The 25814-nt window shown below is 41.4% G+C and overlaps 1 protein-coding gene and 1 long non-coding RNA gene across 13 annotated transcripts in view; one reads left to right on the top strand and one right to left on the bottom strand.

The window, feature by feature from the left end:
- LOC145517537 (uncharacterized) overlaps window positions 1-3583 on the top strand; it is a 42724-nt gene extending 39141 nt beyond the window's left edge. Inside the window, exons 3-4 of the long non-coding RNA XR_014062106.1 lie at window positions 1335-1604; window positions 2329-3583. This is a non-coding gene — a long non-coding RNA (uncharacterized LOC145517537). The remainder of the gene's footprint in view (window positions 1-1334; window positions 1605-2328) is intronic.
- The window catches only part of SLC26A8 (solute carrier family 26 member 8), an 80524-nt gene that overhangs the window by 18781 nt on the left and 35929 nt on the right, over window positions 1-25814 (bottom strand). For 9 of the 12 annotated variants that reach the window (XR_014062101.1, XM_081520193.1, XM_081520196.1 and 6 more), the window contains 6 exons: window positions 21847-22011; window positions 21012-21161; window positions 11419-11501; window positions 6864-7011; window positions 5799-5912; window positions 288-365 (listed from right to left, as the gene is read on the bottom strand). Coding sequence is in view for 11 of the 12 variants with exons in the window: in XM_081520193.1 (XP_081376319.1) it covers window positions 288-365; window positions 5799-5912; window positions 6864-7011; window positions 11419-11501; window positions 21012-21161; window positions 21847-22011 (738 nt within the window). In the remaining variant the exon portion in view is untranslated. The remainder of the gene's footprint in view (window positions 1-287; window positions 366-5798; window positions 5913-6863; window positions 7012-11418; window positions 11502-21011; window positions 21162-21846; window positions 22012-25814) is intronic. The other 3 variants (XM_081520198.1, XM_081520199.1, XM_081520195.1) reach the window with 2 other exon arrangements.

Below are 25814 nucleotides of genomic sequence, written 5' to 3' on the forward strand. Positions count from 1 at the left end.
GCAATTATCCTTCAATTCAAAAAAAAAGAAAAAGAATACTGGAGTGGGTTGCCATGCCCTCCCCCAGGGATCTTCCCAACTCACAGATCGAACCCAGGTCTTCCACATTGCAGGTGGATTCTTTACCATCTGAGCCACCAGGGAAATCCTGTGTGGTAGAGGCAGTTATTATAAAGAAACCAGAAGTAGCCTGGGGCAACCACTGTAGATGAGCAGAATGCAGTTCCCCTCACAGCCGCCCCCACCAAGATGTGATCTGACTCAGGCATCTGATCAGGTCTACTTACGTTTGGCAGTGTGTAGAAGAAGTGTGCCATCTTTATCATCAGGAGCAGCATGATGCCTGCGCCCACCAGAGATGCAAACTGAGGAGACAGAGCCAGTTGGAGAGAGACCATCAGGAATGGACTGGTCCCTGTCTGCAACTGAGGCCTTCTGCTTGGTGACAAGCATGTCATTTTTGTTTTAGTTTTCTTCTTAAAAGGGGCTGAGTATGTATAACCATCTAACGTAAGTGTGTTTTCGGTGAACTGACATTGTCAGTTCTTGTCAAAATGCTCAACACATACCAGGTACTCAATAAATACTTATTGACTGAACATATGAAGGTTTCCTGAAAAGTTCCAGATGGTCTTGGATATCTGGATCTTTCTTGCCACAGTTTTGTGCTGCAAATCTGAAGTCTTCTAAAATCTGGCCTTCATTTCCTCCGGACTTTAACCTTCTTTGAATAGTTTTGAAAAACCTGGTAGATCCATCACTGTCAGCCCTAAAATCCCAACTGTCCCCCCCTTGCTCTTTTGGGGTTTGGACTAGCTTCCCATCTAACAGCTTCAGTGGTGCTTCATCTTAATACCGTGATATTCACTTCTGATTTTCCTACTTTTGTTTCTCTCTGCCTCGATGCCATCAAAAAAAAAAAAAAGAAAGGTAATGAACATGAGTCAGGGCTGTTGATAGCAGCACTGGATCCTGTTCCAGCTGGGTTGACTCCTCTGGGTTCGTACTACTTGGGAAGCAGTGATTTAGATTGTCAAATACAGGTAGAAAGCTAAAAAACATAGTTCCCTTTATAATCTTAAGGCTCTTTGGACATAATCTTGAACTCATTTTATCCTCTGTTGATAAATTTCCATTGTTTAAGTCCCTACTTAAACAGAAAAAATAATACAAAGCAGTGTAACTTCCCATGGTGATAAGGGTGGGGGGGGATAAAAACTGTAGCCACAAATCAAAACAATAGCATATACTAGCACAAACAAGCAACTTTAAATCTAAACCATTAAATGACCATGCAGCAATGATTGTCTAATTTTTTTTCTCTTTTTTATTAGGTGTGAAAAAGACTTCCTACTGGGTTCTCTCTCACTGCTCACTGCTATTTGCCATAAAAACATGTCACTGAAAATAACTGCAATGAAATCAGTGTCCTGCTTCCTTTTTTCCCCACCCCGACTGATACACAGCTATGGGACCAACCCAATGTGGAAAAGTTGAACCCGGAGAGAAGAATGTAGGAAGAAGGATTCAGGAAAATGATCACTGTAACTGAAACTCAGGAAGTTCTCATGGCAAACATTTTACACACTGTGGAACTGAAACAGGTAACTGAAGCTATAAGCTCCTCCAGCCAGTGTACATCTCAGCCTGTTGCCACACTGAATTTTAGGGTCTAGCTTCAGGTGGTCTCACACTATAGGAAGAAACTGCTTTGCTTAGCACAGGAAAACATATCAGGACTTCTTCCTACTACTCCTTTCCTCCAAAGTTCTTTGGATTATTTTTAAGGGAACAAAGACGTACAGACACCAAAATTAGCTATATAAAACCTAGTCTAAAATGACTATAAACCAAACACTGAAATCCCATAAATCTGGCTGCTCAGGGAGGCCTGCCAATAATTGTCTGTCCCCCATGGCTCTTCCCTGATAGCTCAGCTGGTAAAGAATCTGCCTGCAATGCAGAAGACCTGGGTTCGATCCTGGGTTGGGAAGATCCTCTGGAGAAGGGAAAGACTACCCACTCCAGTATTCTGGCCTGGAGAATTCCATGGACTGCATAGTCCATGGGGTCGCAAAGAGTCAGACACGACTGAGCCACTTTCACTTTCACTTTCTTTCACTTTCATGGCTGCACATGCAGAGGAGTGGGCTTTGGGATCAGAGGGCCATCCTTGGTGGTGTTGTGCCTTAGGAGGATGCATAGTGATTCTCAGAATCCCAGACTCAGTGCATGAACGGGGCCTAGAGGCAGCAAGCATATATGAATACAACTTGACATCTCACGCATGTTTTGCTTTTCTGCTCTGATTTTCCATCACTTTTTCAGGCTTTCTTGAACCAAGACCGACCCTACCTTCTTCCCGGGGACTCAACGCAATCGAGTTCTCCTAAGCACAGCCACTAGTGACATGAAGAGCCTCAAACAACAACTGCTCCACAAGCAGTGGATAGCACATTACCATACACCAACCAGCACACTAGGGACCTGGGGTAGAAGCCCTGTTGTCATACAGTTTAATTCTCACCACTGAAAGGTTATCCTTATCCCCATCTTACAGATGAGGACTAGAGCCCCAGAAAGTGAAAGTAACTTCCCAAGGTCACACATCTAGGAACTACGGAGTCAGGTTTCAATCCCCCTGACCAACTGACTCCAAAATCCAGGCTCTCTCCACTGCCCCATCTGCTTTCTCTAAAGAGAATGCAACTCATTTCCTTTTGTGATGATTTATTTCTTTTCTTTTTTAAAAATAATAACTCATTTTTAAAAGCAGTTCTGGGAGTGAAGTAAGTCAGAGAGAGAAAAACAAATGCATAAATGTGGAATCTAGAAAAATGGTACAGATGAGCCTATTTGCAGGGCAGGAATAAAGACACAGACATAGAGAATGGAAACGTACGTGGACACAGACCCGGAAGAGGAGGGTGGGATGAATTGGGAGAGTAGGACTGACATACGATATATACATACTAGATGTAAAATAGTTAGTGGGAAGCTGCTCTATAGCACAGGGAGCTTGGCTTGGTGCTTTGTGATGACCTGGGGTTGGGGATGATCCAAGAGGGAGAGGTTATGTGTATACATAAAACAGATTCATGATAGTACAGCAGAAACTAACACAACATTGTAAAGCTCCAGCTTGAGAAAAAAAAGGAATAGGGTAAAGCAGTTCTGGGAGCCTGGGGACAAGGCAAGAAGGCTCATCCTTGGAAAGCAGGGAACAAGGAGAGGAACACAATCATAGAGAAGAGGGAAGCACAGGGGTCAGAACTGGATCAGCTAGAAGAGGGAGGACAGTTCAGCTGGCCTGCCATCGCTTAAGGCTCAGGCCAGGGCTGGAAGGGCTCAGAGGTTTTGCCGCAACCAGTGAAGACAAGTTTCTAGACAGGGAGAAATTAAAGTGAAATCCAGACGCATTTTACATAGTGTTTATGTATGGCAGACATACATACATACACACATACGTAAGTGGCTCTTGGTGGCTGGTCATGTCAAATAGGTTCAGAGCCAGCCCCCTAGCTTCTCTTTCCTGCAGTCCTGGGGAGCTTTGAGGGTGTTCTCAGGCAGGCTGAATTAAAAAGTCCCCAGAGGAGAAGGGTAGAGAGACGAACCCCGGCTAGGGGATGAAGAAGGCTGAGTGGAAAAAAAAAAAAAAAAGAAGGCTGAGTGAGTCCAGATCAGAAACTCAGATTGAAGGTGGGGAAGCTCAAATGTGGAGGGTCAGGGGCCAGGGGCATTCTCTGCTTGAACTGGCGATTTGCCCTGGGCAAGTTGGGGTCTTGGGGAAGAGCTTACCAGCATCCTGAGGGACACGCTTCCCTGCGAAGGGTCACTGCACCACAGAGAGAGATGTCTTTGGCAGGGGAGAACAAAGCCACAGCAGAAAACAGAATGAGAATCACTTTGCCCAACAGGCTAAAGGCAACTCCGAAGCTGAACTGAAGCCCATCTTCCTTCCCTCCATCTGTACATATTCTAAACCTCTTATGGTGGTTTAGTCGCTAAGTCGTGTCCGACTCTTGCGACCCCATGGACTGTAGCCCGCCAGGCTCCTCTGTCCATGGGATTTTCCAGGCAAGAATACTGGAGTGGATTGCCATTTCCTTCTCCAGGGGATCTTCCCCACCCAGGAATTGAACCCAGGTCTCCTGCATTGCAAGCAGATTCTTTACCGACTGAGCTAAGAGGGAAGAAAAGCCCCACTAGCTCCATTGTTCTCCTTCCTGAAGTATTTATGGCACTTATTCTGAACTTAATTTTACTTGCACTGTGACTGATTTTTTTCTGACCATGTGCATATTTTCTCCCTAAATTTGCTATGCTTGTATACTAAATAAACAAAGTGTGTGGTCACAAGTTAAAGGGAACTGATGTCTGGAAGAGTATTTCCATTTTTTCTTATCATAAAATCCTCTTATTTTGACTTCACTTGCATAGAACATCATTGTTTTTTAACAAAACTCATCCTCCTCCTCTGATCAAACAGTAGTGCAGAAGAGCTGCCCCTTAAAGGCTAGTGTGTTCAGTAGAAGCTCTCTGACAACAAAACTCATCCACACAAAATCATAGTCTTACTCTAGACCCATGCTCTCACCACTACCCAATCTTCTTTTATTAGCTTTCACCTGATATTTCACCCATATAACTGTGACACTTTCTCTTTCCCCATTCGAGTTTTGTGTCCATTCTTCTGATACTTTACTTTTTTTAAGATTTTTTTTTTAATGTGGTCCATTTTTAAAGTCTTTATTGAATTTGTTACAATATTGCTTATGCTTTATGTTTTGGTTTTTTGGCCCCAAGATATGTGTGAGATTTTAGCTTCCCAACCAGAGACTAATCCCACACGGCCTGCATTGGTAGGCAGAGTCTCAACCTCTGGACCACCAGGGAAGCCCCTGACACTTTACTTTCTGACCACGGCGATACCTCCCCCTACTGTGCTGCTGTGGCTCCAGCTTGTCTTTGGCTTCTGTTTCTCTGCCTCCTCAACCCTGACTCAGCCCATGGGCTTATTCCAGGTTCAGTTCTGATAGTTCTTTGACACTTATTCATGCTACGTAACTGAGATGGGATACCTCTCATGTCGTAAACTGTAACTTTTATCTGGTCAGTCTAAAACGCATGAATATTGGACTTAGAAAATCTCATGCCTGAAAACTGGACAGAGAGCTTTGCCTTGAAAACTCTGCCATCATTCTTCTTTCCCTCTTCACTCCCAACACCCGTATTTTAGTTTACTAATGCAGGTACCTGGAGAGGATCCGACCTAGACAATTTTCTCTTACACAAAGGTAGAATGAACATGAACTCCCTAAGCTCACCTAGACAAAGACTCTCCTGTCATGTCCTTTGAGGAGTTAGAAAAGTTTCTAGTTCTGCCTGCTGTCAGGAAGGCAAGAGTTGTCTCATTGCTTTCACAGACTACGGCTGAGAATATATCTCCCCATAGAAAAAAATGTTAATAGGTGATAGTTGGTTTACCTGAAATATTATCTTTTAGCTTTGTTACATGGTAAGTAGCTTCTTGTGGGCTAGTATATAGAAGCCTTTAACAATAATATTTTTACAGAAAATGATCTTCAAATTCCTCATTGACAGATAGCTTTTAAGACAAAAGCTAAGCAAAAATTAAGCCAAGTATGAGATCCAACAAGCATAATACAAATTCCTCCTAACAAGCATAACTGTAAAACAGCAATATGGTTAAACTAATATAATCCCCTTCTGTGAATATACATGTAAATAGACATAATTATCTCTGTATATTAGAGATCAAATTCTATTGCACACACCTGTTGTCTTCCTCCAGTTTTATCCTGGATAATGGTCCTGGCAACAGCACCAGTAAACACGTAAGATCTGAAAAATGAACTGACGACATTGCAAAGGCCAATGGCTATTAAATCCTGTAAAGAAATGGCAAATACTTTAGGCCCGCTATTTGTCGAAGAAGAAAGCTGACTTGAGTTTGCACTAAAGTTACACTGTTATTTCTTGTATATGAAGATAGGGTTGTTTATATCACTTCAAGTAACACTGAAAGATTATTGGAAAGAACTCAAGGATGGCAAATCTGAGTTCCTCACTTTAGCTAAAGATCACAAGGAAAGCCCTTATACAAAGTGAGAAAATGAGACTTTTGCCTTATTATTCTCTTTCACATGATCACTAAGATGACAGAGAGACACAGAGTACTATTTTCTTGCTTCCTTTTATACTATCTTAAAGTCAAAGTGGGACACCAATTGAACCTGGGCCTTGGAGTGAAAGCCTGGGATCCTAACCACTAGGCACCAGGCCATGCCAAGGGGCTGGTGCGATCTTAGCTCCGTGACCAGGGATTGAGCCTTGGGCCACAGCAGTGAAAGCACCAAGTCCTAACCACTGAACCGCCAGGGAAGTTCTCAGGTTTCCTTTTTGATTTCTAGGGAATGGGCCAAACTCAGAATGGTTGGAGACTTTTTTAAAAAGGTGACAATGACTATTTCTGGAAGACCAACTGAATTATGTTATTGGCCTAGTTTTGACATTCCACTGTATTTCTTGCTGTGCCTTGGTATGTGGTTGACTTCTAAGGACTTGGTGGAAAGGAAGATAAAAGGAGAGGAGAAGAATCCTGCCAACTTAAGAACATATGCCTCCCTACCCCATATCTGTTCTAGAGTAACAACATGCATATTAATTCAGGTAGCTTCAGAGTTAAGGATGTCACACTTCTCAAAAACCTTTGTTTAATTATAGCTCAAACAGTGGTCCAAATGACTCTCTGGTTACAGTCTTCATTTTAGCAGAAGGCTCAGGTTAGAGAACAAAGATTAAAGGGTCCTAGAAAGTAACAGAAAGGCCTGTCCTCTCACCTGGTTGGAATTGACGTCATAGTTATGGAAACTGGCAATCTTCTTGCCCAGGAATATGAGCAGAGAGGAGCTCACTAAAGCTAAGGAGAACGATTCTATAAGAACTTCAGTAAGATTGCTCATATCTGGCGTTACAGGAAACAGGAAGCTGGAATAAAATGGTGGAATTATTCCTAGACAGCAGGAATCATTATGGGCACCTCCCCCACTCTATTCTTATCATACCTTTATCATCCATATTAGAAGGCCTGACACTTTTTCAACATAGTCATTTATTTATTTGTAGCTGCTCTAGGTTATCATTGCTGCATGTGGGCTTCCTCTAGTTGCAGCAAGCGGGAGCCACTTTCTACTGTGGTGCATGGGCTTCTCATCGTGTGGCTTCGCTTGCTGCAGAACTCGGGCTCTAGGCGCGGGAGATTTAGTAGTAGCGGCTCTCTGGCTCTAGAGCACTGGCTTGGTAGTTACGGCCCACGGGCATAGCTGGCCTGCCACACGTGGGATCTTCCTGGACCAGGGATCGAAACAGTATCCCCTGCATGGTCAGGTGGATTTTTTTTTTAAACTTTTTATTTTATACTGAGGTATAGCCAATTAAGGGCTTCCCTGGTGGCTCAGTGGTAAAGAATCCACCTGCCAAGCAAGAGACTTGGGTTGGATTTCTGGGTTGGGAAGATCCCCTGGAGCAGGAAATGGCAGCCCACTCCAGTATTCTTATCTGGGAAATCCCACAGACAGAGGAGCCTGGCAGGCTACAGCCCATGGGGTGGCAAAGAGTTGGACATGACTGAGCGACTAAACAGCAGCAAGTAGCCAGTTAAGAATGTTGTGATAGTTTCAGGTGAACAGCGAAGGGACTCAGCCATACAAGGATTCCCTTCTCCCTCAAGGATTCCAAGGTGGCTCAGTGGTAACAAATCCACCTGCCAATGCAGGAGATGAGGATTCAATCCCTGGGTTGGGAAGATCCCCTGGAACAGGAAATGACAACCGCTCCAGTATTCTTGCCTGGGAAATGCCATGGACAGAGGAGCCTGGTGGGCTACAGTCCGTGGGGCCGCAAAGAGTTGGACATGAATGAGTACTCACGCACTTCTCCCACAAACTGCCCTCCCATCCAGGCTGGCAGGCGGATTCTTAACCGGTGGACCACCAGGGAAGTCCCAGGCCTGACCTTTTTTCAAAAAATTAAGAGATAAGAAAAGAAACCGAGGCAGCAGCCAAAACTGCCAGCAAATCAAGCCAAGTTACAAAAGCCATTAAGAGAACACGCTCCACTTCTCTCCTATTCTGAGGTTTCTGCCAAGTGCCAGGGGCAACACACAGGGCAGGGAAAACCACAAAACTTGATGAAGAGTGGTTTATTTACACTATTTGAGATCATACCAGTGGGTAAGCAACAGGCAGATATCCTATCGAAGATGCTTTAGAGCTAAAACCTCAATGTATTCCCTTCTGCTACTGCTGCTGCTAAGTCGCTTCAGTCGTGTCCGACTCGTAGCGACCCCACGGACTGTAGCCTACCAGGCTCCTCCATCCATGGGATTTTCCAGGCAAGAGTACTGGAGTGGGGTGCCATTGCCTTCTCCGGTATTCCCTTCTAGTCGGACTCAAATCTTCCAGATTATAATTTTAGGTCATTGTCCTTTATAAAAATTGTTCTGGTTCTTATCCACATCTTTTTTTATCCAGTTTTTTAAAACTGGGTAAAATCCACCTAACATGAAATTTACCATTTTACCCACTTTCAAATGTACAGTTCAGTGGTTTTTAAATACATTCATAATATGCAACCGTTACCACCATCTACTCCATAATTCTTTCATCTTGTAAAACTGAAACTCGATACTTATTAATCACTAACTCTCCACTTCCCCCCTTCCTCCAGCCCTGACAAAAAACATCAGACTTTCTGTCTTGATGATTTTGACTACTAAGTACCTCAGATAAGTGGGATCATATAGTAATTGTCTTTTTGTGATTGGCTCATTTAACTTAGAATAATGCCTCTGAGGTTCATCAATGTTGTAGTTAATTTCCTTCCTTTTCAAGGCTGAATAATATTCTATTGGATGTATATAACACATTCTGTTTATTCATTCATCCATTGACGGACACTTATTGTTTCTTCCACATTTCAGCCATTGTGAGTAGCACTGTTATGAATATAGGTGCAAAAACATCTCTTCAAGATACTACTCTTGGGGGGAGTATAAATTGGGGGAAGTATATTTCCAGAAGTAGATTGCTGGGTCATATGGCAATTCTATTTTTAATTTTTTGAGGAATCAGAGTACTGCTTTCCACAGTGGCTGTACATTTTACATTTTACATTCCCACTATTGTGCACACGGGTTCCATTTTCTCCATATCCTCACCAAATTCTTTTTTATTTTCTGTCTTTTTAAAAATAGTAGCCATCCTAATGATTATGAGGTGGTATCTCACTGTACTTTTGATTTGCATTCCCCAAATGATTAGTGATGTTGAGCATCTTATGTTCTGATTGGCCATTTTTATATTATCCTTGGTAAAATGTGTGTTCAAATCCTTTCCCCACTTTTTGAGTCAGGTTATTTGTTTTCTGTTGTTGTGTTTTAGGAGTTCTCTATGTATTTTGGATATTAATTCCTTATCATACATAATTTGCAAATATTTTCTCCTATTCTATGAGTTATCTTTTTTCTCTGTTAATAGTGTCTCTTGATACACAAGAGATTTTAATTTTCATGAATTTATTGCCCAAGTCTGTGTCAGTAAACCTTAAATATTTAGTATGAAAACATTAATAGTACAAACCTACTGCTTTTTCCTTCCTGGTGTTCTCTGTACATTCAGTTCTTTGTTAGCAGTTTAGTTAAAGAGGGACATGGATGTGGAAGGAACTAATCTAAATTATTCAGTTTTCCTAATCTCTAGCAACCTTGCATAGATAAGCAATAAAGAGAGGTTAAAAGCAATAGCTAAAATTAAATTTCTGAAATGTGTTTTCTCTATCTATACATTTGAATCTTATGATAAAATATAAGCAGAAGTTAACTGTGTGGTTTTGAAGACATTAATAACAGCAGCATATTGAGTAAGTATAATAGAGGGGTTATTATACTAGATTTTGGAATTAAATAGAAATGGGTTCAGAAAGTAGCTCTGATGCTGACCAGCTGTGTGAGCATATATGAGTAAGTTAAACTTGGTAACTCTTAGTTTCCTCAGCCAAAAACAGAATATCTTGTAGTAATACTACAAGAAACAAATGAAATAAAATAATCATGTAAAGCATCAATCTCATTGTTGCCCTTGTCATTTTTTCCAAGAGGGCAGAGATTTATTTACCATAGCATTTCCTGGTACCTGGGTTGTCTGCTCACAGTTTTAAAAAATTGAACGATGTTTTAAATGTATTTAATCATCACCAGATTTCACTGAGAAGTGGTAGTATATGAGATTATCTGGCCGCATCAAAGTAGCCTCTGTTTTGTATGCTGGAGGTTAACCAGTATCACCGACTCGTTGCTATATTCCCTGCTGAAGAGCATGAGGAGGTGAACAATGCTCTTCAAAAACCTTCTCATGAGCCAAGAAACTGTTATGTTGCCTTTCTTAGCTAAAATGATTCATCTAGTCAAGGTTAAAGAAATAATTCCCTAACAGAAGCAAGAGTGAGGCCCCATAGTCACTGGCAGGAACCATAATGTAAATTAACTGCAAGTCCTTAAGAACTCTGTAATGCCAGACTACTTGGAGAAGGCTTGCCACTGAGAGTGATAAAGTGATGTAGCTCAAGGACACCGAGTCAGTCTAAGTAGGTGAAGACAGAAGGGATGCTGAACACTGAACCTCAGGAGAGAGGCTTGGAAAACAGAGGCATGTCTTGTCCCGTCCCTGAGGATTAATCAGACAGGTCTGGAGGTTGAGAAGGTTCATAATGTGCTGTGAGAAAAATACATGAGTCTCCCTGGTTTTCAAGTTTACTTGGGTTAGGGGATTGGCTCAACCATGGGAAGAGAGTCAAAGGCTGACCAGAGAAGAAACACAGGCTTGTCTCAGCCATTGTCCCTTAGAACCTCTGTTCTAAAATGAACTTGAGTCCGTGATCCAAATTTGCCTGTGGCCAGAGACTGTTAGCCGAGAAATTTTTTTTTTTTTTAAGTTAATACATAGAAACTAATGAAGTAGAGTTGGAGACCAGCAGGGGGAGCACTCACACCCTGTGACCACTGCAGAGCCCAACAGGAAGAAAGACTCCTTGCCCGCAAAGGACTCGGCTAATGAAAAGCCACAGATTCTGTCTACCATGGCCAACCCTCCCTCCCCAGTTTTATTTTTCCCTCTATAAAAACTTATTCCCCTGCTGTAGGAGGACCTGCATGTGACTTGCCATGCTTGCACACCCCAAACTGCAATTCTTTGCTGATCTCAAGTAAACCGTCTCTGCTGGAGGAAATAACTGGCATGCTGTTGATTTTGGTCAATGATATAAATCAGGCTATGTGGTCAGAGGCTAAGAGAAGGTAACAGGAAGGAGAAAGTCGTCTTGAAAAGTGGAATTACCAACCTATAAGGTATCATCTCAATGAGCATCAGGCTGTTTTCTGTGGCCATGTTTACCTTGTTTGAAAATGCAGCGAAGCCAAGAATCTGTAGGAGTTTAAAAAGAAAAGGCATGTGATCACCTAAATATTATGTAAAGCAGAGGTGCCCATAGTCTCTGGCAGGACAGGGCAATATATGGCAGTGCCTATGCATGAAGGCTGGAGAAAGAGGCAGGGCTGGTTCAGTGGAGCAACAAATGCACAAGTCCTTCATGACTCTTTTGGTTCCCTGAGCTCTTTTTAGCAACATAACCAGAATGAAAAGCAACTGCGCGTTTGACATATTATTAGTAACGGGAACAAATGGATGGCCTGGACTTCTCTTTCCTCACCAACTTTAAACATCTGGACCATGTATAAACATGCTTTCAGGTAACAGCTGTACCAAGGCTTCAATTTTAAAAGTTCTAAAATCTAGGTACACTGTCTTAATATAAATAAGCCCTTTGGCAGATTGTTGACATGTGTTGATAATCATTAATAACTGTCAATAAGGTGGCAGCATTTGATAGCACATACAAAAAAATTGTTTTAGCAAAGCAATTACTTGCTTGCTTTTTCCTTTCTGTTCAGTTCCTTCTGAAATGCCAAGTCTCCCTTCCATTTCAACTAGAGTGAAAACAGACAACCTAGAAGCTGTTACACCTTATAAAGACCTCACACCAAAGCAAATTAAAGCAGAGACAAAAGAAGTCAATGCCCCAGTTTTAAAATAATAATTATATAGTTGCTTTACCTTGTTCTCCCTACTAACACATAACTAACACATAAATCTTTCCCCAGCATCTACTCTAAGAGTTCAGCCAGATACTGAGCAGGATAGCAGTTGGTTTACCTGTGATGCTCTGATCAGATGATGACCCCTAGGAAGCCTACAGATCAGAATGGAAGGAAGATCTGAACCAACAGAGAAGCTCTGTGATCTTTATATAGCTAAGGGACAAGTGGCCAAGAAACTCTTTTATTCCCAGTATAAAGGTTACTCTTGCTCATAAAGGAAAATAGAGAAAATATGAAAAGTTTAAAAACAGAAATAAATCACCCAAAGACAACTACCAGTGATGCTGTTTTTAGTGCTAGCTAATGGCAGCCCACTCCAGTACTCTTGCCTGGAAAATCCCATGGACGGAGGAGCCTGGTAGGCTGCAGTCCATGGGGTCACTCAGAGTCAGACACGACTGAGTGACTTCACTTTCACTTTTCACTTTCATGCATTGGAGAAGGAAATGGCAACCCACTCCAGTGTTCTTGCCTGGAGAATCCTGGGGACGGGGGAGCCTGGTGGGCTACCGTCTATGGGGTCGCACAGAGTCGGACATGAGTGAAGCGACTTAGCAGCAGCAGCAGCAGCATACAGCTTAAATATACACATATACAAATACACACATATACATTAATTATGAACATACAGTATATACAATTTCTCATAACTGTGGAACTCTTGAGTTGTCAGGTTTTTTTTTTTTTTTTTAATCTGGATCTCAAATATTGTCTTGAAATTTTCCCTTAATATTTGAGACTACCATCTGAAGGACAGATTGCTGGCTATGTACAGTTTCCTCCAGCACATCTGAACAGTTTCTGAGGGGGTGCTGTGAGCTTTTCACCACCTACACCACAGCAGCTCTCATCCTCTGTCCCGTACTTTCCTCATTTCCAGGGGAAACACAGAGGTCTTGTCTTTTTCCAGTTTTAAATCCCTGCTATGTAGCAGAAAATGTTCCCTATCACTTGACTTGACATGTGTATAAGTAATGTTGTTGTTTAGTTGCTAAGTTGTGTTCGACTGTTTTGCAACTCCATGGACTGTAGCCCACCAGGTTCCTCTGTCCATGGGATTTCTCATGCAAGAATACTGGAGTGGGCTGCCATTCCCTTCTCCAGGAGATCTTCCCCACCCAGGGACTGAACCTGCGTGTCCTGCATTGGCAGGCAGATTCTTTACCGCTGAGCCATCAGGGAAGCATACTAATGTATTGCAGGCTTCAATAACCTTCAAGTATAAAGTAGGTCACAACAAAGTTTGATGCATAAATTGCAATAATTCAAAGTCTCCAGCAACATTTATGGCTGGAGCTGTTTGTTCCCCCACTTCACTTCATAGTGTATCCTAATTATTTATAGCATTCCCCAAAGAAACATCTTAACTGTGGCTCACAAACCAATCTGTGAGCCACAGTCAACCTACAGCATCCTCTATCCACTTACTTCTCTCCTGCCCTAATAACTCTGCTTAACGTTAACGTTAAAGCCTTTGAGGTTGCTTAAAGGGACATCACTATGATCCCTGCTGCTCATGTCTCTTAAAAGAGGGTTGATTTGGGAAAATGTGGGTAGACCTTAAAGGCATTATGATAGAGACAAATACTGCATGGAATCACTTATATGTGCAATCTAAAAAAAACAAAACGAAAACAGTTGGACTCACAGCAACAAAGAGTAGAAAAATACTTGCCAGGGGCTGGGGTAATTAAGAAAGTTAAAAGAACAGTGCAAACTTTCAGCTATAGAGTGAATAAGATCTAAGGATCTGACATAAAACATGGTGACTATTGTTGACAACATTGCATTATATACTTAAAATTTGCTAAGAGAGAATGTTCTCAATAGGAAAAAAAAAAAGGATAAATATATGAGGTATGGATGTGTTAACTCACTAGATGGAAGAAATCCTTTCACAACATATATGTATATCAAATCATCATGATGTACATGTCAAATATCTTACAATTTTACACCTGAATAAAGCCGGAGAGAAAGAGGGACATAGAAACAGAGGCAGAGAGAGTGCCCTGATGCCTGTGTCACAGATGCCATCTGCTGGTCACTCCAAAGCCTCAGCTTCCTAAGACGCAGGAGCTGGTCTGGGTTCCATGAGGAGAGGTTGCCCCTGACTCCACTCCCCAAACTCCACATGATGCACATTGTCCCTGGGTTCTAGGGCTCCGCTATTTGTGTACAATGTTTTGGAAGGTCTTTTGTAAAAGCAGCCATTCACCTTTGGCCTTTACTGATAGCTTTTTAACTACTCCAAGGAAGAAAGAATGTACACCTACAAGAAATAGACAACAGTTATGAGACAGAGCTTGGTGTCAGTTTCCAAAGCAATTCCCATACTCTTTCTTTCATGGAGCATGTGGATCTGGATTAGTTAGCATAGACTAGGTTATACTGTGGCAATATACAGACCATGGGATCTTAATGCCCTAACACATGAAAGTTATTTTTTTGCCCATGAGAAGTCCACTGTGGGTCAGTGTCTCTTCAGGGCAGCTTCTTTGCAAACAGTGCCTTGAAGATCCAGGCTAATTCCACCTGGAGACTATCATCTCAATGTATAGCCCCTACAATTACTACAGCAGGGGAAGAAAGAACACTGGGGACTCATGCCTGCTCTCGTATGCTTTGGCCCCAAAGTCACATGGTCCTGCCTAACTACAAGGGCAGCTGGAAAACATAGGGGAGCACATGGTGAACTCTAAATATCTCTGTCACAGAACACTTCTTAAAGGGAAAATAATTCTCATGGATGCCCAAAGATTTGGTGATCCTTGTAAGAAGCGCTGACTTTAAAAACCTGAGCTTTATTTATGAAAATGGCTTTACTATTGTGAAAATGTTAAATATAACTGCACAAGATAAATTTTAAAAAGAAAATTTTTCTTTTTTCAGCCACGCCACATGGCTTGTGGGATCTTAGTTCCCCAGATCAGGGAGTGAACCCACACCCTCCATAGTGAAAGTGAGGAGTCCTAATCAGCAGACCACCAGGGAAATCCCCTAGATTTCTTAAAAGAAACAAGAAATGTTATCATTTAGACAACATGTAAAAAAAAATATTCTCAAAAAGAAACAACAGCCATATTTATCCAGTGGTGCAATGGATAACGCATCTGACTACGGAAGGATCAGAAGATCCCAGGTTTGACTCCTGGCTGGATCATAGTGTCCATTTTGGGCTTCCCTGGTGGCTCAGGCAGTAAAGAATCTGCCTGTAATGCGGGAGACCTGGGTTTGATGCCTGGGTTGGGAAGATCCCTTGGAGAAGGGAATGGCAACCTATTCCAGTATTCTTGCATAAGAAATCCCATGGGCAGAGAAGCCTGGTGGGCTACAGTCCATGGGGTCGCAAAAGAGCTGGACATGATTGAGTGACTAACACAACCAACCTGATCTAAAAAAACAAAAGATGTCCAAAAAACCTAGTATATATACATAAGCGCACACCTCCACCAGGAACGCTTCCTCCCTGAACACAGCTCTGCCACTGTGACACAGATTCACTTAACATCTCATCTCCCTCAATTTCTTTACTGTAGCAGAGTAAGAGTGAAAGGAGGCTGAATAACAGTGTGGTTGCTGCTATATTAAAATAGAAATGAAACCTCACATAGAACAACACAGAAATTCACCTGAGCATAGATCTGTTATGTATTTGTTTGAAAGAAGAAGGTGTGAATAACTGAAAGTACAGAAATATCAATTGTAGTTGACTTTTGATAGTGCAGCTATAGGAATTTCTTTTCCTATTTCCTCCATTTTTTTCCTATTAAAAAAAAAAAATTGCTAGGATTCCCTGATAGTCTGTCCAGTGGTTAGGACTCTATGCTTCCACTCCTAGGGGCCCACATGTGACCCCTGGTTGGGAAACTAAGATTCCACAAACTGTGTAGCATGCCCACCCCCCCAAAAAAAATGGATAGAATGAGCCTGTATTACTATTACCAGAGGGAATAAAAACCCTATTTTTCAAATAGCATGAAAAAGATGTAACAGATAAAAATCCTTTAAAAAATAAGCATGTTTAAAAAATATAAGCTAGTGTTTAAAATTAAATGTATATATTCAGCTTTGTTACAAATCAGCATATGTTTTAAAAATATTATTTTTACAATTCTCCTATGAACATTTTCCTTTCTGGGTTACTTGCTTTTTGTTTAATTTTAAAAAATAGGTATTTTAAATGACCTGAGCTATGAGTTTGGAGTATAAAACACCTACCAAAAAAAACCTACTTACACCAATGGACAGATCATCTAGACAGAAAATTAATAAGGAAATACAACCTTAAATGACACATTGGACCAGACAGATTTAATTGATATTTATAGGACAGTCCATCTGAAAGCAGCAGTATACACTTTCTTCGCAAGTGCACATAGAACATTCTCCAGGATAGATCATATTTTGGGTCACAAATCAAGACTTGGTAATTTAAGAAAACTGAAACCATATCAAGCATCTTCTCTGATCACAACACTATGAGATTAGAAATCAATCACAGGGGAGAAAAACTGTAAAGAACACAAACACATAGAGGCTAAACAATATGCTACTAAACAGCCAATTAATCACTGAAGAAATCAATTTCGTGTTTCCCTCTTGGAACTGCTTTTGTTGCATCCCTTAGGTTTATCAATGAATTTGGTCAAGTTGTAGGATACAAAATTAATACACAGAAATCTGTTGTATTCCTATACACTAACAAGGAAAGATCAGAAAAAGAAATTAAGAAAACAATCCTACTTATCACTGCAACAAAAGAATAAAATACCTAGGAATAAATCTACCTAAGGAGACAAAAGACTTGTATTCAGAAAACTATATGGTACTGATGAAAGAAATCAAAGACAACACAAATAGATTGAGAGACATACCCTATTCTTGGATTGGAAGAATCAATATTGTGAAAATGACTAGACAACCGAGGCAATCTACAGATTCAGTGCGATCCCTATCAATTCGTATGGAAAGACTACAGCTGGTCAAAGCAATTTTGAGAAAGAAAAATGGAGGTGGAGGAATCAGACTCCCTGACTTCACACTGTACTACAAAGCTACAGTAACCAAGACAGTGTGGTACTGGCATAAAAACAGAAATACAGATACATGTAACGGGATAGAAAGCCTAGAGATAAACCCAAGTACTTATGGTCACCTAATCTATGACAAAGGAAGCAAGAATATATGATAGAGAAAAGACAGCCTCTTTTTTAAAAACTTGTTATTTTATAGTTTCAGGTGAACAGCAATGGGATTCAGCCAGACGTATACGTGTATTCATTCTTCCCCAAGAGACAGCCTCTTTAATAAGTGGTGCTGGGAAAACTGGACAGCTACATGTAAAAGAATGAAATTAGAACACTCCCTAACACCACACACAAAAATAAACTCAAAATGAATTAAAGACCTATAAGGCTGTACACTATAGCGTAAGGCTGGACACTATAAAACTCTTAGAGAAAAAGCATAGGCAGAACACTTTTTGACACAAATTGCAGCAAGATCTTTTTTGACTCACATCCTAGAGTAATGAAAATAAAAACAAAAATAAAGGAGACTTGGTTAAACTTAAAAGCTTTTGCACAACAAAGGAAACCATAAACAAAACAAAAAGACAACCCTCAGCATGGGAGAAAATATTTGCAAATGAAGCAACTGACAAGAGATTAATCTCCAAAATAAACAAACAACTAATGCAGCTCAGTATGTGGGGGGGGGAATAGCCCAATGAAAAAATGGGAGGAAAACCTAAATGTACACTTCTCCAAAGACATACAGATGGTCAAAAGGCACAAGAAAAGATGCTGAACATGACTAATTATTAGAGAAATGCAAGTCAAAACTACAATGAAGTATCACCTCATCTGGTCAGAATGGCCATCATCTAAAAATCTACAAACAGTAAGTGCTGGAGAGAATGTGGAGAAAGGGAACCCTCCTACGCTACTGATGGGAATGTAAACTGGTACGACCACTCTGGAGAACAGTATGGAGGTTCCTCAAAAAACTAAAAATAGAATTACCATTCTATTGGGTAGCATATGACCCAGAAACCCCATTTCTGGGCAAATACCCAGAGAAAACTATAATTCAGAAATACACTTGCACCCCGTTGTTCACTGCAGCACTATTTACAACAGCCAGGACATGGAAGTGACCTAAACGTCCATCAACAGAGAAATAGATAAGGAAAATGTGATACGTGTAAGATATACTCATCTGAATGCAAAGTTTCAAAGAATATTCTGCAAGGAGAGATAAGAAAGCCTTCTTCAGTGATCAACGCAAAGAAATAGAGGAAAACAATAGAATGGGAAAGACTAGAGATCTCTTCAAGAAAATGAGAGATACAAAGGGGACATTTCATGCAAAGATGAGCACAAAAAAAGGACAGAAATGGTATGGACCTAAAAGAAGCAGAAGACATGAAGAAGAGGCGGCAAGAATACACAGAAGAACTATACAAAAGAGATCTTAATGAACCAGATAACCACAATGGTGTGATCACTCACCTAGAGCCAGACATCCTGGAATGTGAAGTCAAGTGGGCATTAGGAAGCATCACTATGAACAAAGCTAGTGGAGGTGATGGAATTCCAGCTGAGCTATTTCAAATCCTAAAAGATTATGCTGTGAAAGTGCTGCACTCAATATGCCAGCAAATTTAGAAAACTCAGCAGGGGCCACAGGACTGGAAAAGGTCAGTTTTCATTCCAATCTCAAAGAAAGGCAATACCAAAGAATGCTCAAACTACCACACAATTGCACTCATTTCACACACTAGTAAAGTAGTGCTCAAAATCCTCCAAGCCAGGCTTCAACAGTACATGAACCGTGAACTTCCAGATGTTCAAGCTGGATTTAGAAAAGGCAGAGGAACCAGAGATCAAACTGCCAACATCTGCTGGATCATAAAGCAACCCTGGTGACTCAGACGGTAAAGCGTCTGCCTACAATGCAGGAGACCTGGGTTCGATCCCTGGGTCGGGAAGATCCTCTGGAGAAGGAAATGGCAACCCACTCCAGTACTCTTGCCTGGAAAATCCCATGGACGGAGGAGCCTGGTAGGCTACAGTCTATGGGGTCGCAAAGAGTTGGACACGACTGAGCGACTTCACTTATCACTTAAGCTGGATCATAGAAAAAGCAAGAGAATTCTAGAAAAACATCTACTTCTGCTCATTGACTACACTAAAGCTTTGGACTGTGTGGCTCACAACAAACTGTGGAAAACTCTTCAAGAGATGGGAATACCAGACCACCTGACTTGCCTCCTGAGAAACCTGTATGCAGGTCAAGAAGCAACAGTTAGAACCCATGGATCAATAGACTGGTTCAAAATTGGGAAAGGAGTACATCAAGGCTGTATACTGTCATCCTGCTTATTTAACTTATATGCAGAGTATACCATGAGAAATGCCAGGCTGGATGAAGCACAAGCTGGAATCAAGATTGCCAGGAGAAATATCAATAATCTCAGATATGCAGATGACACCACCCTTATGGCAGAAAATGAAGAGGAGCTAAAGAGCCTCTTGATGAAGGTGAAAAAGGAGAGTGAAAAAGCTGGCTTAAAACTCAACATTCAAAAACTAAGATCATGGCATCTGGTCCCATCACTTCATGGCAAATAGATGAGGAAACAGTGGAAACAGTGACAGACTCTATTTTCTTGGGCTCCAAAATCACTGCAGACGGTGACTGCAACCATGAAATTAAAAGACACTTGCTCCTTGGAAGAAAAGCGATGACAAACCTAGACAGAGACATCGCTTTTTAAAAAGCAGAGACATCACTTTGCCAACAAAGGTCTGTATAGTCAAAGCTATGGCTTTTCCAGTAGTCATGTATGGATGTGAGAGTTGGACCATATAGAAGGCTGAGCACCGAAGAACTGATGCTTTTGAACTGTGGTGTTGGAGAAGATTCTTAAGAGGCCCTCGGACTGCAAAGAGATCAAACCAGTCAATTCTAAAGGAAATCAATTCTGAATACTCATTGGAAGGACCGATGCTGAAGCTGAAGTTTCAATACTTTGGCCGCCTGATTCGAAGAGCTGAATCATTAGAAAAGACCCTGATGCTGGGAAAGATTGAAGGCAGGAGGAGAAGGGGATGACAGAGGATGAGATGGTTGGATGGCATCACCAATGCAATGGACAAGAGTTTGAGCAAGCTCTGGGAGATGGTGACGGACAGGGAAGCCTGGTGTGCTGCAGTTCATGGGGTTGCAAAGAGTTGGACATGACCGAGTGAACAACAATATATACAGTGGAATATTACCTAGCCATAAAAAGGAATGAAATAGTGCCATTTGCAAAGACATGGATGGACCTAGAGACTGTCATACAGAGTAAAGTAAATCAGAAAGAGAAAAACAAATATCATATAATATCGCTTATAGTGGAATCTAGAAATATGGTACAGATGAACTTATTTGCAAAGCAGAACTAGAGATACACATGTAGAGAACAAACTTAGGGATACTAGGAGGGGAAGGAGGTTGGGATGAATTTGGATATTGGGACTGACTTATATACACTACCATGGATACAACAGACCAGTAGTAAGAACCCACTGTATTGCACAGGGAACTCTACTCAGTGCTCTGTGGTGACCTAAATGGGAAGGAAATCTAAAAAAGAGGGAATCTATTAATATGTATATGTATAACTGATTCACTTTGCTGTATAGCAGAAACTAACAGAACACTGTAAAGCAACTACACTCCAATAAAAATTAACTTAACAAAACAAAAGCAAAAAGACACCTACCAGAAAAACTTCCATGGGAAATTCAATGGGGTACTGATTGAAGGAAATTCTGATACATTTGTTGATTCTCAGAGCAACAACAGCAGTTAGAAATAGTAAGATGCTGGTGGAATTAGCTTTAGGGAGACCTAAACAGTAGTTAATTATGTTCTGAAAGAAAACAAAATTACAGAGGCTTAGGAAAGGATGTAATAATTGCCTAAGTCTAGAAAATGACACTTTGTAAATTAGTTCAAACAGAAGTCCCTGGGCAGGGTTGCTGGGCATAGAGATCTTTATGAGCATGACTGGAACAGGGAGAGCAAGTAGGTGGATATGTAATTTTTTAAGCTGGAAAAGATACATTAAAAGACAATAATATCCAACAAGAAGAGAATACACTTTCTGTGTTTCAGTGTAAGGGAAAGGACCCAGGAATTCTGTTTATTAGCTTACTCTTTATCAATTTGCCCAGACCATGTGTGTTTCGCTTGACTCCTGGCCGTTCTTGCATTCAGGGACAACTTTGCATTTTATATTAAGATGTTTTAGGATACATGTTTGTTATGAGTTACATGATGGGAAGAATTATGATAGATATAGTTATCTAAAAGACCAAATTTTAATATAAATTGTGTTAGTTTAAAAGGCTAGGGGTGAAATGATTAATGCAACTGAGAACATGGTCCAACTGGCACCTGCAATTAATCAAGACTAAGTCTAGAAGAGGTGAAATTACTTCTAGGACCCTCTTGACCCAGCTGCCTATACAAGAGTCTCTCTACTTGGCTCTACTTCTTTTTGGAGGCAAGGGGAGGAGCATTCGTTACTCTGGGTGAGGGTAGAAATTACTCACGTAGAAGAAGGCGACAGGACCAGAATTGTAACTGATCATAACTCCGAAGATGCAGGTCAACTGGGACAGCATAATGTGCAGGGCAGTGGCAGCCAGGTAAGCACTGATTACAGCCTCCGGAATGTAAGTAACAATGAAGCCAAAACCTAACATGCCCATAGACAGCTGTAGGGGGGTTCAGACGGAAAAGAAAACCAGAGTGAGGAGGAAGGTCATCAAACCAGCAATGGCACCCCACTAGGCCATCTCCAGAGGTTCCAACAAAAAAAGTTAGCTTAGGCCCCTTTAATAACTTTCTTTTAACTTAAAAAATTTGGGGGGTGCTGTGCTGGGTCTTTGCTACTGTGCACAGGCTTTCTCCAGGTGTGGCAAGTGGAGGTTACACTCCAGTCGCAGTGCGTGGGCTTCTCATTGCAGTGGCTTCTCTTGGTGCGGACCACGGGCTGTGTGTACGGGCTTCGGTAGTTGTGGCACGCAGGCCCACAGCAGTTGGGCTCCGTAGTTGTTGGTGCACAGGTTTAGCTGCCCCGTGGCATGTGGAATCTTCTCGGATCGGGGATCAAATCTGTGTCCCCTGCATCGGCAGGTGGATTATTTACCAGAGGGCCACCAGGGAAATCCCTAATCAACTGAAATTGATGAGCTAAAAATAGGTCCTTGGTATTGATTCAGAGGCTCCCTTACAAGCCTAAGGTCACACTCCTTTCTTTCTTCACGAGTACGTAAGCTTACATTCTTACCCTAGGATCTACCGATCTTGTGGATGTGGGGGTAATCAGTGACAAAGTGATCAGAAGAAGACTTGGCTTTTTTAGAGGCCTTTTCACTAAAATCTTCTTTAAAAATAATTCTTATTTATTTTTGTGTGTGCTGGGTCTTAGTTGCTGCGTGGGCTTTTCTCTGGCTGCGGTGCAAGGGCTTCTCATTGAGACGGCCTCTCTTGCTGCCGATCACAGGCCCTAGGGTGCCGGGGCTTCAGTCGTTGCAGCTCCCGGGCTCTAGAGCACAGATTCAACAGTCGTGGTGCATGGGCTCAGCTGCTCCGCAGCATGTGGGATCTTCCAGGATCAGGGATTGAACCTGTGTCTCCTGCATTGGCAGGCAGAGTCTTCATCACTGAGCCACCAGGGAAGCCCCAATGGAAGCACTGATAGCCCTCTCTATGACATGATAACATCCCTGTGAGGAATGCAGCTTTTCACAAAGGAAAATATTAAAACAACCTAGGCTCCAGCTTAAACATTTTGGCCTTTGATGTTTATGAAGAACGATTAAACTGAATTTATGTCTTTAGGATTAAATATAAATACATGTAAAATACAGGATATGTATGTAAATGTATTTTTTAAATGCTATGTAATACACAAGCAAAGGATTTAAAAGGATAGATGCCAAGTTATTAACAGAAGTTGCCTTTGGGGAATGGTTGATTAAAGGTTGGGGGCAATATTTTGTAATTTATATACCCTTTTATTATTAGAGATTTTTGCAATATACTTGTTCATCTTTTATAATAAAAAAAAGTGGAAAATTATGGCTAGAGGGCGAGCTCCAATCCTCTTAAGAAGGCAGGTTAAGAAAAATGACACAGTCCAATGAAGTAGATGGGGAAAGAAAAGCAAAGTCTAGAAACCTTCTGTTGTCACTGCTTCATATTGCGCTGCACTAGGAAATCTCAGAAAACAAACTTGGAGGAATAAATCTATTAGCTTTAAGAGCTTTTTGTTTCAAAGCTTTCAGTTAGTTGGGCACTTTGTCTCCCTTGATCTCTGGTCATTACTGTCCAGGGTGCTCCTTGACTCTAGTCAGGCCAATCTATTTCCTGCCTTTTGTGTGACTGACTGATTTCTTTTGTGCTTATGCCCAAACCCCTCTTCCCTCTCTGCCAACCCAGGTTTATCATCTCTTTCAAGAGCTCAACAGGAGGTCCCTGGTGGTCCAGTGTTGAGAATCTGCCTGCCAATGCAGGGGACACAGGTTTGATCCCTGTTCCAGGAGAACTCCACAGCTGGACCTGTGTGCCACAATTACTGAGCTGGCGGTCCCTGGAGCCTGTGCTCTGCAACAAGAGTAGCCAGCACAATGAGAAGCCCATGCACCGCAACTAGAGAGTAGCTCCCCCTGCTCCGCACAATTAGAGAAAGCCCTCGGGCTGCAAGGAAGACCCAGTGCAGTCAATAAATAAATAACAATTGTAAGAAGAGCTCAATAAAACTTCTCTCCTTCAGAAAGTGTGGTACTGAGTGCGTTTGGACAAGTTTCTTAAACTCTTCAAACCTCAGTTCCCTTGTCTATGAAATGAATAATACCCAACATGAGTGTTTTGTATGGATTACATGACAGAATCCATGTAAAACACTTAGCTCAAATCTGAAAATAGTGACAGATGCAAATACATATATCATTCATTCTCTTTTTGGGGGGGATGCCTTGGGTCTTACTTGCGGCGCTCAGGATCTTCCTTGTGTCACGGAGGATCTTTTGTTGAGGCACAAGGACTCTCTATTTGTGGCGTGCAGGCTCAGTTGTTGCGGCTGAGGGCTTAGTTGCTCCAGGCATGTGGGATCTTAGTTCCTCGACCAGAGGTCCAAACCTGTGTCCCCTGAATTGCAAGGTGGACTCTTAACCACTGCACTACCAGGGAAGTCCCCATATCATTCATTCTTCATGCTATCCCTTCCTTTGACCTTGTAAATGGCAAATATCTATAATGCACCATAGGACTCTTCCTTGCCCAATTGTGATGTGGCATCAGAATCTGGTGTTAACATAATTTTCTAGACATCATTGTCAATCAGTCAGAACTGGTCTGTGATATGAAACCTATCTCTGTCCTCCTTATTGAAAACAGGTAGAGACATTGCCCAAATTACAATGGTTCTAACATTTGTACTTTCAACTTTACAATGGTGTAAAAGCACTACATATTCAGTAACAATGGTACTCTGAATTTTGATTTTTTTTTCCGGGCTGGCCCTGTGCAGTATGATGCTCTTCTGTGACACTGGGCAGTGGCAGTGAGCCACAGCTCCCACTCAGCCACACAGACATGAGGGGAAACAACTGATACACTAAGAACTATTCTGGACTCAGACAGCCACTCTGTTTTTCACTTTCAGTACTACATTTAACAAACTACATGAGATATCCAATACTTTATTATAGAACAGGCTTTGTGTCACATGATTTTGCCCAATACAGTATAATGTATGTGTTCTGGGCATGTTTAAGGTAAGCCAGGCTAGGCTATGATATTTGGTAAGCTAGGTTTATTAAATGTATTTTCAACTCACAGTATTCTCAAATTACCATGGGTGTATCAGTAAGTCGAGGAAGTTCTGTACTAAATGTTTGGCGAATGAAGGAAAGGTTCAATACATGGTTGTTTCCTTCCCAGACAACTCCATCCCAACTAAAAATTATTCCTTCACTTCATATTTTTTAAAATTATTTTTGGACATGCTACATGGCATGCAGGATCTTAGTTTCCTGACCAGGGATCGAACCCATGCCCTCTGCGGTGGAAGCATGGATTCTTAACCACTGGACTGCCAGGGAAAGTCCCCACTTCATATTCTTTTGACAGTGAACTCTTCACTTTTATTAATACTAGTGTGCACTTTAAGATTATCTAGTGCACAAGTTCTAGAGGCAGACAAACAGCCTGAAACCCATTTTGGGATCTTACTGGTTACATGATCTTGAGCAATTCACTTAACCTCTCTATACCTTTGTTTCCTTAAAATAAGTACCCGAGTAATACCTACCCTCATACAGGGGGGTGTTGTGAGGACCAAATGAGGGTAAGACATGTAAAGTGCTTTCAACATTGACAGCACACAGCAATAAACATTAGATGTTATTATTTAGTTCAGACTTTTCTAAAACTTTTTATTGTAAATAATTGTAGATTGACATGCAGTTGTAAAAAAGCAATGCAGAAATCCTGTGTACCCAGCTTTCCTCAT

Source organism: Giraffa tippelskirchi, chromosome 8 (genome assembly GCF_054371585.1).
Source record: "Giraffa tippelskirchi isolate mGirTip1 chromosome 8, T2T-mGirTip1v1.2.pri, whole genome shotgun sequence".
Taxonomy (NCBI): Eukaryota; Metazoa; Chordata; class Mammalia; order Artiodactyla; family Giraffidae; genus Giraffa; species Giraffa tippelskirchi.